Source organism: Gopherus flavomarginatus, chromosome 2, assembly GCF_025201925.1.
Source record: "Gopherus flavomarginatus isolate rGopFla2 chromosome 2, rGopFla2.mat.asm, whole genome shotgun sequence".
Lineage (NCBI taxonomy): Eukaryota > Metazoa > Chordata > Testudines > Testudinidae > Gopherus > Gopherus flavomarginatus.
Genome location: NC_066618.1, coordinates 256,162,152 through 256,182,363, shown reverse-complemented (window position 1 = coordinate 256,182,363; position 20,212 = coordinate 256,162,152). Strand labels below are relative to the sequence as shown.

Sequence of the window (20,212 nt, the reverse complement as noted above, 5' to 3'; positions counted from 1 at the left end):
TTTGCAACAGTATCACACTGTTGACTCATATTTAGCTTGTGGTCCTCTATGACCCCTAGATCTTTCTGCCATACTCCTTCCTAGACAGTCTCTTCCCATTCTGTCTGTGTGAAACTGATTGTTCCTTCCTAAGTGGAGCACTTTGCATTTGTCTTTATTGAACTTCATCCTGTTTACCTCAGACCATTTCTCCAATTTGTCCAGATCATTTTGAATTTTGATGCTGTCCTCCAAAGCAGTTGCAATCCCTCCCAGTTTGGTATCATCTGCAAACTTAATAAGCGTACTTTCTATGCCAACATCTAAGTCGTTGATTAAGATATTGAACAGAGCCAGTCCCAAAACAGACCCCTGCGGAACCCCACCTGTTATACCTTTCCAGCAGGATTGGGAGCCATTAATAACTACTCTCTGAGTACGGTTATCCAGCCAGTTATGCACCCACCGTATAGTAGCCCCATCTAAATTGTATTTGCCTGGTTTATCGATAAGGATATCATGCAAGACCGTATCAAATGCCTTACTAAAGTCCAGATGTACCACATCCACCGCTTCTTCCTTATCCACAAGGCTCATTATCCTATCAAAGAAAGCTATCAGATTGGTTTGACACGATTTGTTCTTTACAAATCCATGCTGGCTATTCCCTATCACCTTACCACCTTCCAAATGTTTGCAGATGATTTCTTTAATTACTTGCTCCATTATCTTCCCTTGCACAGAAGTTAAACTAACTGGTCTGTAGTTTCCTGGGTTGTTTTTATTTCCCTCTTTATAGATGGGCGCTATATTTGCCCTTTTCCAGTCTTCTGGAATCTCTCCCATCTCCCATGACTTTCCAAAGATAATAGCTAGAGGCTCAGATACCTCCTCTATTAACTCCTTGAGTATTCTAGGATGCATTTCATCAGGCCCTGGTGACTTGCAGGCATCTAACTTTTTCTAAGTGATTTTTAACTTGCTCTTTTTTTATTTTATCTTCTAAACCTACCCCTTTCCCATGAGCATTCACTGTGTTAGACATTCCTTCAGACTTCTCAGTGAAGACCGAAACAAAGAAGTCATTAAGCATCTCTGCCATTTCCAAGTTTCCTGTTACTGTTTCTCCCTCCTCACTGAGCTGTGGGCCTACCCTGTCCTTGGTCTTCCTCTTGCTTCTAATATATTGATAAAAAGTCATCTTGTTTCCCTTTATTCCCATAGCTAGTTTGAGCTCATTTTGCGCCTTTGCCTTTCTAATCTTGCCCCTGCATTCCTGTGTTGTTTGCCTATATTTATCCTTTGTAATCTGACCTAGTTTCCATTTTTTTATGACTCCTTTTTTATTTTGTAGGTCATGCAATATCTCATGGTTAAGCCAAGGTGGTCTTTTGCCACATTTTCTATCTTTCCTACCCATCGGAATAGCTTGCTTTTGGGCCCTTAATAGTGTCCCTTTGAAAAACTGCCAACTCTCCTCAGTTGTTTTTCCCCTCATTCTTGATTCCCATGGACCTTACCTGTCAGCTCTCTGAGCTTACCAAAATCTGCCTTCCTGAAATCCATTGTCTCTATTTTGCTGTACTCCCTTCTACCCTTCCTTAGAATTGCAAACTCTATGATTTCAAGATCACTTTCACCCAATTTTCCTTCTGCTTTCAAATTCTCAAAGAGTTCCTCCCTATTTGTTTAAAATCAAGTCTAGAACAGCTTTCCCCCAGTAGCTTATTCAACCTTCTGAAATAAAAAGTTGTCTGCAATGCAGTCCAGGAACTTATTGGATAGTCTGTGCCCTGTGGTGTTATTTTCCCAACATATATCTGGATAGTTGAAGTCCCCCATCACCACCAAATCTTGGGCTTTGGATGATTTTGTTAGATGTTCAAAAAAAGCCTCATCCACCTCTTCCACCTGGTTATGTGGCCTGTAGTAGACTCCTAGCATGACATCACCCTTGTTTTTTACCCCTTTTATCCTAACCCAGAGACTCTCCACCCTTCCGTCTCCTATGTCCATCTCCACCTCAGTCCAAGTGTGTACATTTTTAATATATAAGGCAACACCTCCTCCCTTTTTTCTCTGTCTATCCTTCCTGACCAAACTATACCCATCCACACCAACATTCCAATCATGTGTATTATCCCACCAAGTTTCAGTGATGCCAACAATGTCATAGTTGTATTTATTTATTAGCACTTCCAGTTCTTCCTGCTTACTACCCATACTTCTCTCATTTGTATATAGGCATCTAAGATACTGGTTTGATCTTGCCTCCCAGTTTTGCCCTGACCCTCCTTTCTCTCTGCCATTATAGCCCATGCTTCCTCTTGTTTCCGACTCATCTCCCAGGTCTTCATGTTCCCTTTGCTCACCTGTCCCCATCGAACCTAGTTTAAAGCCCTCCTCACTAGGTTAGCCAGTCTGTGTGCAAATAGGGCCTTTCCCCTCCTCAAAAGGTGAACGCCATCTCTGCCTAGCAGTCCTTCCTCGAATAGCATCCCGTGGTCGAGGAAGCCAAAGCCCTCCTGGCGACACCATCTTCACAGCCAGACATGCATCATGGTGGTGAATCTGTCTCTACCCAGGCCCTTACCTTTGACAGGAAGAATCGAAGAGAATACCACCTGCACTCCAAACTCCTTCACCCATACTCCCAGAGCCCTGTAGTCACTCTTGATCCGCTCAGCGTCACACCTCGCAATATCATTTGTGCCCACATAGATGAGTAGCATGAGGTAGTAGTCAGAAGGCCAGATAATCCTCAACAATGCCTCTGTAACATTTCGGATACAGGCCCCCAGCAGGCAGCATTCCTCCCAAGATGAAATGTCAGGGCGACAGATGGGTGCCTCTGTCCCCCTCAGCAGAGAGTCTCTGACCACCACTACCCTACGTTTCCTATTTTCAGTGGTGGCAGCAGACCTCCCAGCCTTAGGGGTACGAGGCTTCTCCTCCTTTACTGTGGGGGGTGATTCCTTCTCTCCTGTATCAAGAAGAGCATAACGGTTACCTATTACCGCGGCTGGAGGGTTCGCAGCAGGGGTGGAGCACTGCCTGCTACCAGAAGTAACCAGCTGCCAGTGTCCACCCCTGAGCCATCTCCTCCTCCACCAGTGGTGTGTCAGTAGTCCTGTGAACTGGGACAGCTACCTCAGCTGTCTCCACATGGACACTGTCCAGGAATTGCTCGTGGATACGGATGCTCCTCAACTAGCCTTGTAAACACCTCATGCATTATCCTGCTGCATGTACAGAGCCTGGTTAGTAGCTTCCAGCATGAGGACAATTGGGAGGAGGATATGGACACGGACATTCCTGAAAGCACTGGATGTGGCAATTGGGATATCATGGCAGCATTGGGGTAGATTCATATAGTGGAATGCTGATTCTGGGCCTGGCAAACAAGCACAGACTAGTGGGACTGCATAGTATTGCAGGTATGGAATGATTCCCAGTGGCTGTGAAACTTTCACATGCGTAAGGCAACTTTCATGGAACTTTGTGACTTGCTTTCCCCCTCCTTGAAGTGCAGGAATACCAAGATGAGAGCTGCCCTGACAGTTGAGAAGCAAGTGGTGACAGCCCTTTGGAAGCTTGCTATGCCTGACTGCTACTGGTCAGTTGGGAATCAGTTCAGAGTGGGCAGATCTACCATGGGGGCTGCTGTGATCCAAGTAGCCAAGGCAATCAATAACCTTCTGCTAACAAGGGTAGTGACTCTGGGAAATGTGCAGGTCATAGTGGATAGCTTTGCTGCAATGGGGTTCCCTAACTGTGGTGGGGCAATAGACAGAACCCATATCCCTATCTTGGCACTGGACCACCTTGCCAAATAGTACATAAACCACACAGGGTACTTCTCAATGGTGCTGCAAGCACTGGTGGATCACAAGGCACGTTTTTCATTGATATCAACGTGGAATGGTCGGGAAAGGTGCATGATGCTCACATCTTTAGGAACGTTGGGCTGTTCGAAAAGCTGCAAAAAGGGACTTCCTTCCCAGACCAGAAAATTACCATTGGGGATATTGAAATGCCAATAATTATCTTTGGGGACTCAGCCTACCCCTTGCTCCCATGGCTCATGGAGGCATACACGGGCAACCTGGACATAGTAAGGAGCAGTTCAACTATAGGCTGAGCAAGTGCAGAATGGTGGTAGAATGTGCCTTTGGACATTTAAAAGCCTGCTGGCGCTGTTTGCTGAATAGGTTAGACCTCAGTGCAACCAGTATTCCTATTGTTATTGCTGCTTGCTGTGTGCCTCATAATATCTGTGAGAGTAAGGGGGAGACATTTGTGGCGGGGTGGGGGGTTGAGGCAAATTGCTTGGTGGCCAACTTTGAACAGCCAGATACCAGGGTGATTAGAAGAGCAGAGCTAGATGCACTGTGCATCAGAGAGGCTTTGAAAAACAGTTTCATGACTGACCAGGCTATGGTGTGACAGGTGTGTGTGTTTCTCCTTGATGCAGAACTGCCCCCTTTGTTGAATGTACTTCCTTGTAAGCCAATTCCCCTCTCCCCTTTGACCACAGCTGACAAAATAAATAAAGTCCCCATTGTTTTGACTTCATTCATTCATTCTTTATTTATTAAAAAAAAAAAAAAGTGAGGTCACTGACAAGGTAGCCCATGTGGGGTGCAGGAGGAAGGAATGACAAGGCCTTATTGCTTATTGTAGCCACACTACAAATCAAAGCTGTTTAAATGACAGCCTTCTGTTGCTTGGGCCATCCTCTGAAGTGGAGTGGCTGGGTGTCTGGAGCCTCACGCCCCCCCCCCATTCTTGGGTGTCTGGGTGAGGAGGATATGGATCTTGGCGAGGAGGGCAGGCGGTTATACGATGGATGCAGTGGGGGTCTGTGCTCTAGTTGCCTTTCCTGCAGCTCCACCAGATACTTGATCATGTCCATTTGCTCCCCTATTAGCCTCAGCATCTCCTCCTGCGTGTTCTGATCACTCTCACTGTATGCTTTCCTGGCCTCTGCTAGTGAATGCCTCCATGCATTCAGCTGTGCCCTATCAGTGCAGGAGGACTGCATGAGCTCTGAAAACATGTCATCGTGAGTGTTTTTTTCACCTTCTAATCTGTGATAACCTCAGGGACAGAGTTGATAGGGGGAGCATAGAAACATTTGCACCTGCAGGGGGGATAAAAAGGGAGAGTACAATTTAAGAAACATTTCTGAGAACAAAAGGGAGACTCTTTCACAGTGAATCAAGCAATTCACGGCAGACAGCACATGTGTTTTAGGAACAAGGTCGCATTTTGCCTTTTATATTGAGCACCTGCCGGTTTGGTGGCACATCACACACGGCTGGGCAACAGAAATCAGTTTCCAGGCAGCCATGGTAAGCCAAAGGGTACGTGGGGTTGACTTTTTCCGCCTTCATAACATGTGGGAATGGTTTCAAACTGCAGCACCGTCCTTTCCCATTGCAAGCAATGCTGCTTGGGCTTGCCATTTAAAAGGAGGGGCTGTGGTTTTGGAGTGGATGTACAGCACACCCCTTCCCCAACCACATGGCTATTCTCCAGGATAATCCCTTTTAGCTAAGCGCAAACAGCCCAGCATGAATGGGGTCCTCTTACTGTTCCCTTACAAAAATTCTCCTAATTCAACCAGGTGACCATGAATGATATCACTCTCCTGAGGCTGACACAGAAAGATAAAGACCGAATGTTGCATGAATGTGACCAAAACCCAGGACCATTCACTGCCATGCTTTGTGCTGCAATGATTCCAGACTACTTGCTACTGGCTTGGCATGGTAAAGCATCCTACCGTGGAGGACAAAATAAGGCAGCCCTCCCAGAAACCTTTTGCAGAGGCTTTCAGAGTATCTGCAGGAGAGCTTCATGGAGATGTCCCTGGAGGATTCCCACTCCATCCCTAGACATATTAACAGGCTTTTCCAGTGACTGTACTGGCTGCGAATGCATCCCAAGTCTTCTGGGCAAATCAAACATTAAACACTATTGCTTTTAACTCCTGTAGTGTAGCTACAAATGTGCACTCACCAGAGGTGCCTTCTCTGCCTTCAGGGTCCGAGAACAATTCGCCCTGGGAGTTTATTGGCTCCAGAGTGATGAAAAGGTCCTGGCTGCTGGGGAGAACAGATTCTCTGCTTGCCTGCTGGGCATTCTCCTCCTTTTCCTCCTCCACAGAATCCTCCTCTGTGTTGCATGAGACTTCCCCCTTGCAGGTGTCCACAGACAGCGGTTGGGTACTGATAGGGTTCCTCCTAGAATGGCATGCAGCTGATCATAGAAGCAGCATGTATGGGGCTCTGAGCCTGAGCAACCATTTGCCTCCTTTGTCTTGTCATAGGCTTGCCTGAGCTCCTTAACTTTCACGCGACACTGCTGCATGTCCCTGGTGTAGCCTTTCTCCACCATGCCCTGTGCGATTTTGGCATATATATCATTTCTTATGCTGGTTTGGAGTTCTGCCTTCAGATTCTTCTCCCCATACAGCAATCAGATCCAATGTCTCCCATTCGCTCCATGCTGGAACTTGTTTGCGATTCTGGAACTACATGGTCACCTGTCCTGCTGAGCTCGCCACGCTAACCAAACAGGAAATGAAATTCAAAGGTTCCCGGGGCTTTTCCTGTGTTCCTGGCTGGTGCATTGGAGTTGAAAGTGCTGTCCAGCGCAGTCACACTGGAGCACTCTGGGATAGCTCTCAGAGGCCAATACCATCAAATTGCACAACGGTGCGTCTGCACTACCCCAAATTTGATCCAGGAAGGTCGATTTTAGCGCTACTCCCCTCTTTGGGAAGAAGTACAGCAGTTGATTTTAAGAGCCCTTTAGGTCAGCAGAATGGGGTTGATTGTGCTTATAAAATTGACCAACACGGCTAAATTTGACCTAACCTTGTAGTGTAGACCAGACCTTAGTGACCTGTGTGCTATTGCAAAATGTTCAGTTTTATGGCATCTCCTACATTCTTCCTCTTTTGCTGGATGTTATTACCAGCTGTAACTTGGTGCTTGCCACATCTTCCAAAGCTTTTCCAACCTTCCCTCTTACAGGGTTCTTTGATTTCTCACTCTCTAGTTATGTACTGTTCTGACATTGTAAATTTGCTCCAGCTGCTCCTGTCGCATTCATCTTTTTTCTTTACTGTGTCGGTCTTCTTTTCTTTCCATTACCACTTCTTTAAGGAGAGGGATGCACTTTGACAACATGCAGTTAGAAGACAGAGAGAGAGAGCCATGCCTTAAAAGCAAAAAACTAGAGAAATTCCTGACCAGGAAGCGCCTCTCTTTATTATGCTCACTAGTGCAACATATCCTGGTCTTCTGGTAACTGTGTTGAACCAAGGACTCTTCCACTCTACAGAGGATAGTGGATAAGTGATGGAAGAGAAGAGGGTTTTGCTTAAACAATACACAAGGTCAAATTTAGTCTAGAAGTTTTCCAACTGCATCCTCTGCTGCTTCTCTGCCAATGCTCCCTTGAGAACTCAGTGTCTGTCAAATAGATGTTGGGTAAGAGACAAATGGGGCTTTGTCTGAGTCCATCTTAACGGGCTTTGATTGTCACTTGCTGGGAAGAAGAAACAGCTTAGACTAATGATGACTGACATATGTACGGAGAGAGCTTGCAGTATGAGCATGATGAAACAGAAAGGAATTAGAAGTGTGCAAATGCATATTCCAACCTGTTGAATCTGTAGGCCCAAAGAACCTAAGGTACCTACATTATTTATCTGTGCAGTGTGTTACAGATGATAACTATCAGTTTTATGTGCCAAGGACTTTGCATTTCATAGCTCTTTACAATCCTGTAGCGCAGATGTCTTTCTGAGGGCTTTAGAAAGTTCAGATATTTAAAGCATTTTTTTAGTACAATTGTAGGATCTAGTTTTCATTGCAAAAAACTGAAGAGATGCCCTTTAAACTTTTGCACTTGGTGGACTCAAGACTTCTCCAGTATGTCTTTTGGCTGTTGTATTTAGCAAGGAATAGTAAATTAAATGACAGGTACATGGTTTTGGAGAATTAACTGCTGCAGAGTCATTACAATATTTGTTATATAGGTGACTTTAGTTGTTCATATCAACTTTAATATAAATCTGGCAGCATTCTCTATGTAACTGCAATCCAGCCTCATCAATAACTACGTTACTCTTTCCATCAGTTTCAAGCACTCTGGTACTACTTACTCCAGTAATGTAACAGGTATTGGGGGTAGCCCTGATAGCTTCTCTTCATGTGTCAGTATAATAATGCCTGCATCGGTAATTTTCATTCTATGCATCTGAAGAAGTGGGTTTTACCCACGAAAGCTTATTCCCAAATAAATCTGTTAGGCTTTAAGGTGCCACTGGACTGCTTGTTGTTTTAATGTAACAGGGTGGCACAACCCTTAAGGGCTGGTGGGCTGAAGCTCCTGATTACAGAATGAGCCAAACCTGGGAAAAATCAGGGTGATTTTCCTATAAAGAACAGCTGTAGGCTGCAGTGGTTTGGGAAAGTGCAAGAAAGCATAGAGAGATGGGAGGGAGTGTGAAGGGCTCTTGCAGGGAATGCCCTGAGACCAACAGACCAGCAGGCTCCTATGGGAAAACCTGGGCTGAGTTTGGACCTAGAAGTTTGAGGGCCTAGAGGCCAGTGCCAGAAGACTGAACTCCAGCCAGGAAGAGTTGGGCTATGAGAACAGATGGGACAAAAGAAGAGCTCTGGCTGTGAGAGAAGACGCCAGAGATAATTATGGACTATTGCATGGTGACGAACTTTATTTTGTGACCCTGAGGATTGTTTTTGTTGTTAAACCATCCCCAAGCAGGTGGTGGTGGTATTCATGTGAAAGCCTGTGTGCAGTTCTTTAGTGGCCCGCAAGAGGGAGACAAAAGGGGAAGCGTGCCTGTAAAGAACCCCTCGCCCCAAGGGGGCATGGAGTAAATGGCCACCTTGCTACAAGCAATAATAGACTTTCTCCTTGTAGTAGTAGATTTGATCCTAACAAATGAACTTTAATCAGAGAGGGTACATGCCCCATATGAAATATTTACTCCAATGTCAGTCATCTTTGCAGGTTACCTTTCAGAGGGAATATCAGTAGGTGGGGGGGATTTCAGTTGTTGACATCAGTGGCTTCTGGTTCCCTGTGCTCTTTCAAAGCTGCATAGTTCTTATTATCTAATTCTGTTGCATCACTGGAAGAGCAGATATTTGGATGTAATTCTTCTGTTGGTTGTTCTGCTTTGTTTACCAAGGAAGGCATGACAGAATTTGAGTCATGAGAGCTGAAACTGGAGCTAGCACTTTTTTTTTTTAAACTGAAGATATTTTTAGTGTTTAAAAAATCCCAAATGGATAAATGTCTATAGTTTGTTCACAAGTAAGTTGGAACAGCTGCATCACTTTATTGAAAATTGGCTCAAAAATATTCCAGGCTGGGATAGTTCTGTGCCAAATTTCACCCTGGAGTGAATTTTTGAGTTATAAATTCCTGCAATTCATAATGGAAATTCTGACAGCTCCTTAACCATTGCATAGCAAACAGTGCTATTATAATACTTTGAGGGTAGACACCCCTGCTGGTTCTGTTTCCTCTCTTCTCATGAGGTAACCTTTTGGGTTGTTTCTCTGATTTTTCTTCTGCTCTGTGGTGCCCTCCTATCTTAGGATGTTAGCAGCTCCTGCAATATAAAGCTCCAGTGGCCCTGTACTCTAATGGTGGAAGATATTTACGATGCATTGACTGGATGAATTTGTTGGAGTTTAGGATACAAATTTTCATTCCCTAATTCTCTTTCCCTTCCTTTCCCTAAGACTCTCTTAGGCCTGGTCTACACTACATGTTTAAACCGATTTTAGCAGCGTTAAACTGATTTAACGCTGTACCCGTCCACACAATGAGGCCCTTTATATCGATATAAAGGGCTCTTTAAATTGGTTTCTGTACTCCTCCCCAACGAGAGGAGTAGCGCTAAAATCGGTATTACCATATCAGATTAGGGTTAGTGTGGCCGCAAATCGATGGTATTGGCCTCTGGGCGGTATCCCACAGTTCTCCACTGTGACCGCTCTGGACAGCAATCTGAACTCGGATGCAGTGGCAAGGTAGACAGGAAAAGCTCCGTGAACTTTTGAATTTCATTTCCTGTTTGTCCAGCGTGGAGCTGTGATCAGCACGGGTGGTGATGCAGTCCCAAATCCAAAAATCCAGCATGGACTGTACCGGAGATACTGGATCTGATCACTGTATAGGGAGACAAATCTGTTCTATCAGAGCTCCGTTACAGAAGACGAAATGCCAAAGCATTTGAAAAAAAATCTCCAGGCTATAATACAGAGTCCACAGGACAGTGCTGCGTGACATGCGTAACGGAAAGCCAAAGAATCAAATGGATGCTCATGGAGGGAGGGAGGGGATACCAAGGACTTCAGCTATCCCACAGTCCCCACAGTCTCTGAAAATCATTTGCATTCTTGGCTGAGCTCCCAATGTCTGTAGGGTCAAACACATTGTCTGGGATGGTTCAGGGTCTATCTCGTCAATTTAGCACCCGTCCCCCTCTGTGATAGAAAAGGGGGAAAAATTGTTTCTTGACTTTTTTTTTAATGCCATGCTATGTATACTGCATGCTGCTGGTAGACACGGTGCTGCAGCAGTAAACAGTAGCATCCTCTCTTCTCCCCTCCCCGATGGCAGACGGTACAGTGCAGTAGGACTGATAACTGTCTTGATCATGAGCCCGTGAGTGCTCCTGGCTGGCCTCATGTAAGGCCAGCTGGGGGCACCTGGGTAAAAATAGGAATGGTTCCCAGTCATTCCCAGTAGATGGTACAGAACGGCTGGTAACCATCCTCATCATAGCAACTGGGGGCTGAGCTCCATCAGCCCCCTCCCTTTCATATGTAAAGAGAAGATTCTGTACTGCCTGGACTATCATAGCAGCTAGAGGCTGCCTCCCCCTCCATTTTATCTCAGTAACAAGTCAGTGTTTCTTATTCCTGCATTCTTTATTACTTCATCACACAAATGGGAGGGACACTGCCACGGTAGCCCAGGAAGGTTTGGGGAGGAAGGAAGCAACAGGTGGGGTTGCTGCAGGGACACCCCCTAGAATGGCATGCAGCTCATCATTTCTGCAGGATCTGACATGGGGCGGCTGTGCTCTCTGGTTCTCTGATACACTGGTTCTCTAGTACACTTGCCCCATATTCTAGGCAGGACTGACTCTATTTTTAGATACCATAAAGGAGGGATTGACTCATAGACTCATAGACTCATAGGTCAGAAGGGACCAATCTGATCATCTAGTCTGACCTCCTGCACAAGGCAGGCCACAGAACCCCACCCATCCAATTTTATACAACCCCTATCCCAGGACCGAGTTATTGAAATCCTCAAAAATGGTTTGAAGACCTCAAGCTGCAGAGACACCACCAGCAAGCGACCCGTGCCCCACGCTGCAGGGGAAGGCGAAAAACCTCCAGGGCACCTGCCAATCCGCCCTGGAGGAAAATTCCTTCCCGACCCCAAATATGGCGATCAGCTAAACCCTGAGCATGTGGGCAAGAGTCACCAGCCAGCACCCAAGAAGGAGTTCTCCGCAGCAACTCAGTACCCATCGCTTGCAACATCTCCCCGCAGACCATTGAGCAGACCTGTCTGGTGGTAATTCAAGATCAATTGCCCAAATTGACGATCCTATCAGGGAGTCATTCCCATTTTTGTCTTTGCGCCCCCGGCCGACCTCAGCCAGGGGCACCCATGACAGCAGCAGATGGTACAGAACGACAGATAACCGTTATCTCATTGCCAATTTACAATGGTGCAGCAGACGGTACAGAATGACTGATAACCGTCTCTGTTGTCTTGCAAAGGCAAATGAATGCTGCTGTGTAGCGCTGCAGTATCGCCTCTGTCAGTGGCATCCAGTACACATGGTTGCCGTGCTATGGCGTCTGCCAGGGCAATCCAGAGAAAAAGGGCACGAAATGATTGTCTTCCGTTGCTTTCCCGGAGGAAGGAATGACTGACGACATTTACCCAGAACCACCCGCGACAATGATTTTTGCTCCATCAGGCACTGGGCTCTCAACCCAGAATTCCAAGGGGCGGGGGAGACTGCAGGAACTATGAGATAGCTACGGAATAGATACCCACAGTGCAACGCTCCAGAAATTGACACTAGCCTCGGACCATGGACGCACACCACTGAATTAATGTGCTTAGTGTGGCCGCGTGCACTCGACTTTATACAATCTGTTTTACAAAACCGGTTTATGTAAAATTGGAATAATCCCATAGTGTAGATATACCCTTAGCTTTCCTCTGACAATACTTTCTTGTGCTGTACCTTTCCTTTTGGCATCACAATTATCCACATCCTTTATGCATGACTTTTGCCCGAATACAGACGGTCTTCACAATATTTAATCCTTAAGGTGGGGCTGTTCAGAGGAGGAGAGCTTGTACAAGGGGAGATATCCACAGATATGCTGAATAGACTGGTGGAAGGTGGGGGACTCCTGCAGAAGGATGATATTTTCTAAATACATGCTGTCTGATGGCTACTGAGCATTGCAGTTGTCATTTTAGTAAATAACATACCATTGGAGGCATATCATAATTTGCATTTTGTAGCTCACTGAACTATCAGGCTCTAGGTTGATTTGTTAATTACTGTTTTTGTTTGTTTTAAAGGCCATTGTTGACCCTACTGTTAGTCCTGTTCTTGTGGCTAACTTTCTGTCACTACACTCTTAAAAATTTTAGATCTGCCACTGAAGCTAAAATTATTATAGATGTACCTTATCTTCAGTGGATCATTTACATTAACTCTTTTTCTACCTCAGGAAAACAAGATTACAAGAAAAGCAGGCCAGTGTTAAGAGCAACAAGATTAAAGGCAGAGGCCAAGAAAACTGCACTGGGCATAAAGGTAGATATCTATTTGATAGCTTACACCATGTTGAGTTTCTTTTCCCCATAGATGTACTGCGTGAATATTGATTTTTGAGAGATATTGTTTGACAAGTCAAGACCTAAGTGGAATGCCAGAATCTAAAATATGTTTGAGAGATTGTTTTTAACCTTCAAATAACTGGAATAACTGAAACTGTAATGGACTTTAACTGTTTCACATTCTTGATATGAAGCATACTTTTATTTAACAGTGCCAGTGAAATATTATGTTTAGAAACAGGATTTTGTGGACAGATACTGTGTAAACAAAAATGCTTTAATTGTTTTATATAGTTATGCAAAATAGCCATGAATTCCTGCCTTCTTCTGGTATATTATATCCAGGAGTTGTTTAAAAACAAATACTGGTATAGTCTCATCATTAATAAGTATCATATATTATGTGGCTACATCCATCCACTTTGACTCCAACATGGAAAATGATTTCCTTCACTACCAACAAAACAAGAAGGTTCCTGAACTTCAAACTGCTTGGAAACTTCCTGTTTTCAAGTGTGTGTGAAGTATAATTACGACTAAATGGTCAAGGCAATAAATATTAACATGAAGGACAACTATTCTATACTATTCGCGATGCTATTATGATGGAATTTGGCTAAGCATGTCGTTTATTTAAGTTGCATCCAATATTTATCCCCCAAATTTATTTTTGAATCAAAATAAAATAATATGAAATTAACTTGGCAGCCATGCTGAGAAACATGCAGAATAAAAATAGCTTGAAAATCTAACTATTCTATTGAAAGAAATTCAGAAATGTTAAAAGGAGAACATATTCTTGTTTCTGGCAGATGAGAAATCAATTTTTTCAAGTTATAGTTTATAGCAAATGCCAAGGTATTACTACCAAGCTGTAACAGCTGTTGAGCTGCCAGATGATGTATTTGGTTGTCTTCCAGAATTTGCTATTATAATCATGAAACAGTACTTTCCTTTTTGCTCCTGATTGCTGATCTTGATCAAGCACTGTCGTGCGATGCAGTATGTTTTCACAACATAAGCTCCTCAGTTAGTGCTGTGTGTCAGATTTTAATGAGAAAAAGTAGATTGCCTTTTTTGTTTAAAAGATAGATTACTAACCTTTGGAGTTCTGTGTTTTTTTCCTTTCTTTCCTAGGATATATCTGTACATACAGCGCTGCAGTGGTGCAACTGTACTGATACAGCTGTGTCACAGCAGCACATCTGGTGAAGACACTACGCCTGTGGGAAAGACCTCTCCCATTGACATGAAAAAAAAAGCCCACCTCCGCGAGCGATATAAGCTATGTTATCGAGAGAGTTTCTCCCACCGACGTAGTGCTGTGCACACAAATGCTTATGTCGGTGTAATTTATGTCGCTCAGGAGGTGGAATAGTCACACCTCTGAGCGACATAAGTTTTGCCAACATAGGCTATAGTGTAGACATAGCCTTATTACATTTTACTCTTATTTTTTTATTCTGTGATGTGACCTTTTAAAAGTGATGTTCCATTTTTATTGTACGTTCAGCTCCCAGTTAATTATTTTTTTTTAAATCCCTCACAGTTAGTGTTTTTGGAGATTTTGCTAAATATCTTTTACAAGTGAGAATATTGTATACCTGTGTTCTCAAACTATATCACTCACTTTTTTCGTGTATTGCATAATTCTTACTTGAAAAGTACACAAAACTGAGAAGAAGAAAGATACAGAGACTCTTAAGTACAAATGTTAGTGACTGAGGAAAATAAGAGAATTTTATGTAGCAACAAGTTTCTCCCTTAACATACTTTAGTCTAGCAGAGCATCAGCTCTGCTTAAGTTAAGGTTGAATGTTGCTGTTTAAGGAATGACTATTGTAAGTTCTCAATCTGCATGCTTAGTTAGATTGTCTTTAAATATGCTGTGTCTTATGAGGGTGCTGGGGGTCTTAGAGGTCTAAACTTGTGGTCATTTGAGTAAGAGGCTCCCATATCCAAAACAAATCTCCTGGTTCATCTAACTATTTTTGCACCTAGGGTTCAAACTCTGGCTCTGGTTCTCCCCAAACTGAGCTCAGTCACTGAGGATTTGTTTTAGCTAATGCATGGGACCCACTGCCCCTCTGGGGAAGCCACATTGAAAGTTACTAAGAATAAAGTTTGTAACTACAGTTCAGTGCATGCCAAACTGATGAACCCAAGAGTGAAATGCACATCTGCAGCAAGGCTAGGGCTCTGTTGAAGCCAGAAGGATGGTAGGCAGTCTGTTGTCACAGTAACTGAGTTACATGCTGTGGTAACTGAACCTGAGCTGCACCCAGGCAATGTGAATTGGAGCCCTACCATTAGCGGCTTTTAGAGAATGTGTTACGTGTGTGTCCTTGATCTCTGACTGCATTGTGCAGGAAAGTTTTTTGCCCTGAAACCAAAATGTCTAGTTTAAGAGTAATATTTGAATGAGAGATGCTCTAAAATTCACATTCAGACTCTGATTTTACTTTAAAAATATTATCAAGGAAATTGGTACTAAATAGAAGATGAAAGAATGTAAGTGGTTAGGGTAACGTATTCATGATTCATAATCTTCACCTGCTTCCATAGAATGGAACTAAGTGGGATCAAAAGGAAGGCAAGATGCTGAGTTGTTTGAAGGGTTCCTGGTACACAGCCTCCCCGCCCCCTAACATCAACTGCTCATAACATTTACAGTTTCTCATACTTTTTTTGGTGCAGAGCCAGGGGATATAGGGGGTCAGAACAATGAAGGCAAATGTGGGGGCATGGGAGCAGTGCAGGGGATATGGAGACTGGAAGGATGCAGGATGGTGCTCTGGCCCTTTGCCAGCTTAGAGCTGTGCAGCACACCCTTAGAAAATGACTCTTATTCATGTAAAGGATCATCCAAAATACTGTGTGTGGTGGTTTTTTTAAAACCCAGTTCAGTGACTAGAGTTTTGATGCTGCACTGGATTTCCAAAAACGTAGTTTTTCTGTGATCCCTCAGTGAATAAAGGCTCATCCTCAAAAGGACCTTTGCTCTCTGGCTGCTCAGAAGTGCTGACAGAGCAGAAACATGGGAGGAGGGTAAGTTGTGCAACAGTGCTAGACTTGAACAGGGAAGGGAGATGGAAGTTGCTCAGAGGCTTCCCTTCCCTCCACTGTCCCTTAATCAGGGGAAGAAACCCAGAACTCCCCTCCTTCTCCATGCTGCCTCCAGTAGTGGGGGAGGGGCTCAAAGCTTCCCCTTCACTGGTTGCTGCTGCTGCTAGGGAAGGAGGAAGGTCAGAGCAGTGCAGGAGTGTGGGGAGGAGAGAAAGGGCAATCAGAACGTGCAGTGAGGAATTTGAGAAGCATTTCAGCTCTCCCCCTGCAAATAACCCCTCCTGCCCCCACCACTATTTCTGTCCCTCTTTCAAAATATGGCCCCCTAGTGCTGAGACTAGGAGGGGAACAAGAATGTTCAGTGCATGACACAGGCATACAATGTAGGGACTGGGGGAGGAGTGGAATGGGCATATTCAGTGCATGGCACAGTCCACAGCATTGAGATCATAAGATCATTAGAACGGCCATACTAGGTCTGACCAATAATCCATTTAGCCCAGTATCCTATCTTCTGACAGCAGCCAGTGCCAGGTGCTTCAGAGGGAATGAACAGAACAGGTAATCATCAAGTAATCCATCCCCTGTAATGAACTCCTAGCTTCTGGCAGTCAGAGGCTAGGGACACCCAGAGCATGACTTTGCATTACTGACCATCTTGGCTAATAACCACTGATGGACCTATCCTCCATGAACTTATGTAAAATTATTTTTTTGAACCCAGTTTTAGTTTTGGCCTTCACAATATCCACTGGCAACTAGTTTCACAGGTTGACTGTGTTTTGTGAGGAAGTACTCCCTTTTGTTCATTTTAAACCTGCTGCCTATTAATTTCATTGGTGACCTCTGGTTCTTGTGTTATACGAAGGAGTAAATAACACTTTCTTATTCACTTTCTCCACGCCAGTCATAATTTTTTAGACCTCTATTGTACCCCCTCTTATCTCCTTTCCTAGCTGCAAAGTCCTCGTCTTTTTAATCTCTCTCCATGTTCCATAACCTTAATCATTTTTGTTGCCCTTCTTTGTAGTAGATCATAGTTGGGAACTGAGAACAAGTATGCTCAGTGCATGAACCAGGGATACAGTACAGAGATTGGGATGAGGAGAGGAATGTTTGGTGCATGGTACAGTACACAGCACTAAGATCATGGTTGAGAGCTAGAAGCGGCATGACCAGAGCATGCACCAAAGACAATCCTGAGACCAGGATGAGGAGCAGAGAACAGGATTTCTTAGTGCTTGGTACAGACCCACAAATGCAATGGAGTGAGAACACCCACTGAGATGAACAGAGCAGCTCTTACCTCTCTGAGTCCTTTTCAGGCTGCATTCATCTTCATGGTGTGTTCTCGTTCACTGGGGACATCTCATTGAGATGAATGGACCATTTCACACCCCTTTGAGGACTTGTCAACACTACTGCTTAAGTTGATGTAACTGATGTCACTCGGGGGTGTGAAAAAACCACCCCTCTAAGCGACATAAGTTACCTCAACTTAAAGCTGTGTCTACACAGCACTATGTCACCTGGAGATTCTCTCCTGCCGACATAGTTTCTGCCTCTTGTTTTGGTGGAGTAATTACATCGATAAAATAGTGCTCTCTCGTCAACATAGCGCATTAGCACTGATGTAGTGTGGTAGTGAAGATGCCCTGAATGTCCTCCTCTGAGCTTGCTAACAGTCAGCTGTAGCTGCAAATACAGAGGTGGGCAGGGGAGGGGGATCTGCAAATGCTGGCAGGGCAGCTATATACTCTGGAAGGGGTGTATGCTATGGGGGATGGTGGGATAAAGGGTGAGAAGAGACACACACCAGTCTCCTCTCATGTGCTTAAAATTACTATAAACTACATGGAATAGTAATTATAAATATTGTGAAAATGTCTGTTTTCTCTCCCTATCCTGTCAACCCCTCCACGCTCAAAAAATGTCATAGCACGAGCATTATCACCTTTTGACTGTAATGAAACACATAGGAAGGTGAAAGACCCCACATACATGCCATATGGTATCTTTAATCTGAACTCAGTTCCACCTGCATACCATGGGATAACTATACCTTCTTAACGTAACACTATCTCCTACAAATAACATCTTTTTCTGTTCAAAAAAGTAGGAAATACAATGAGAAAACACTTTGTTAGTGCAGAGTTAAGGTTGCCCAGTAGTGCCTTGTGCCCTTCCAGAACATCAGATTCAGCTACATTCAAACCTCTGAAAAGCAGCAAGTGAAGAGTTAAGGAAAGCAAACTTAAGCCTTTGAAAACAGTTAAGGTACCTGCAATCCTTGCATTATGCTATCCCTCCAATGTAACCTTAGCTCTGCCTTCATGGAGTGATGCCCCAATATGCCCATAACACACATTCTAGAACCCCTTGCAAATGCTGCAGAACAGTTAGGGAACCGCACAATAAACACTGTAGGGCAAGGTATAATATCTTCTCTTTGCTAAAGCAAAACTTGGGCTTAGGTCAGACATAGCAAAGAAGCGATGTCTGCACAAACATTGAGCCAATTCCACACAAACCACCCAGACTTGCTAAATATCACAGCCCCTTCACTAAATTACTGTCATATCACAGTGACAGCTCTTCCAACCTGCTCCACCTAATCACTGAACCTTTCAATACAGCTACATCTAGCACAGTGAATGAAGTTGGAGTGCGTGTAGATAAATGAGTCTGTCTATCCTGAGCTGCCTTGTATGTTCTCTGCATTTTTAAAGCACAGACATTTTCCTTCTCAGCACCTTCTGTGTTCTTTGGCTGTCTGATAGCATGGTTGCCATGGCAAGTGTTCTGGCTTCATTCTGAACATGTCCCAGATAGCTCCATCTTCTTTTCTGGATAACTTTCGAGATACGAAGTAGTTGAACTCTGTCTACTTATTATGGCACCTTCCTTACTCAGCTATTCCCACTAACTGTTGCCAGCTCCCAGGGTCAGAGTTAAGGTTACCTTGAAGGGATGACATGTATTTTAACTATGTATTTCTTGGTTTTCAGAGGCTTAAGTTTTCATTACCTCAGTGGACTGAGTAGCTGAGTTTGAAATGCTGGCAGGCCACAAGACACCGCAACACAAATTTAACTCTGCATTAACAAAGTTTTTGTTGGTGAACTGTAATAAGTAACAGGGTTCATATGTGCTAAGGGTATGGCTTTATTTTATTTAAAGAATACAGACCTGGATACTGTACCATTAAAATCAATGGGACTTGCGATTAACTTCAGTAAGGGTCAGATCAAGTCCATAATATGTGTTTGAAAAGTAGCTGACATACAAAATTCTGAGGTAATTGCAATGGTAGCAAACAGTCTGGAGACAACATAATAAATAATCCTGGCAGTACCCAGTCTTGTGGCCAAATCTGTGGGGAAAAAAATACTTAGGTTTATTTTCCAAGGATTTTATTTACTCATAGTGACTTCAACATGTGGTGCAGTAATCCTCCCTTCTAAAAATCTATTGACACTTGCAAATTGCTAACTTGTAGATAACAGAAGTATTATAAGGGCAAATCCAGCCCAGGCATAACTGCAGTTGTTGTAATTATTATTTAATTAATGTATTAAGATGTACTGCAGTAGTGCCTAGAGGCCCCTACCGAGCGACAGCACCCCATTACACTATACTCTGTACAGACTTATAATAGTCCCCGCCCCAAAGAGCTTGCAGTCTAAACATGTAAGGTGAGACAATAAGTGGATATAAACAAAGAGAGAATGTGAGGAGAAGGGAGAGAAGAGGACAAATTAACAGTGAAACAATCATCTTCTCATAACCAGGGAAGTGAGTGGAGTTCCAGCAGGGCTGCATTTCACCCAAAGAGTTTATAAGGTTTGTTTGAAAAAAACGAAGGGAAAAAACTCTGGAAATTACATGAAACCTTTTGGAATCAACTGCCCTGAAGGTGCTTTACATTTCAGAGCTAGCTTACTAATTAGCTTGTCTTGTCAAACTCTGTTTTTCACGTTAATGCAGCATTTAAAGTAACAAAGTTTCTTTCAGTCATTCCCATTTAGTACTTCTTAATTTCCTCAATGAGCAATTTTATCCATGTTGATAATGTCAGAGTGGCAACTAAGGGCTTATAAATATCAAAATTTAGTTGAACCAAGGTGACCGTACTTGTTTTGAGTGTGCAATATTTTGTCCTTTTTAAAAAATATTATCAAATATTGTAATATAGTCATTGTTCTGGCTCAGTTTGGGTGTGTGGCACATG

General features: G+C 43.7%; 1 protein-coding gene across 14 annotated transcripts in view; it reads left to right on the top strand.

Annotated features, from left to right (window-relative positions):
• TRIQK (triple QxxK/R motif containing) overlaps positions 1-20,212 on the top strand; it is a 210,396-nt gene that overhangs the window by 59,899 nt on the left and 130,285 nt on the right. For 13 of the 14 annotated variants that reach the window (XR_007772661.1, XM_050941457.1, XM_050941451.1 and 10 more), the window contains one exon: positions 12,807-12,892. Coding sequence is in view for 13 of the 14 variants with exons in the window: in XM_050941457.1 (XP_050797414.1) it covers positions 12,807-12,892 (86 nt within the window). In the remaining variant the exon portion in view is untranslated. Of the gene's footprint in view, positions 1-12,806; positions 12,893-14,052; positions 15,878-20,212 lie in introns of those variants that run through there. The other variant, XM_050941456.1, reaches the window with a different exon arrangement.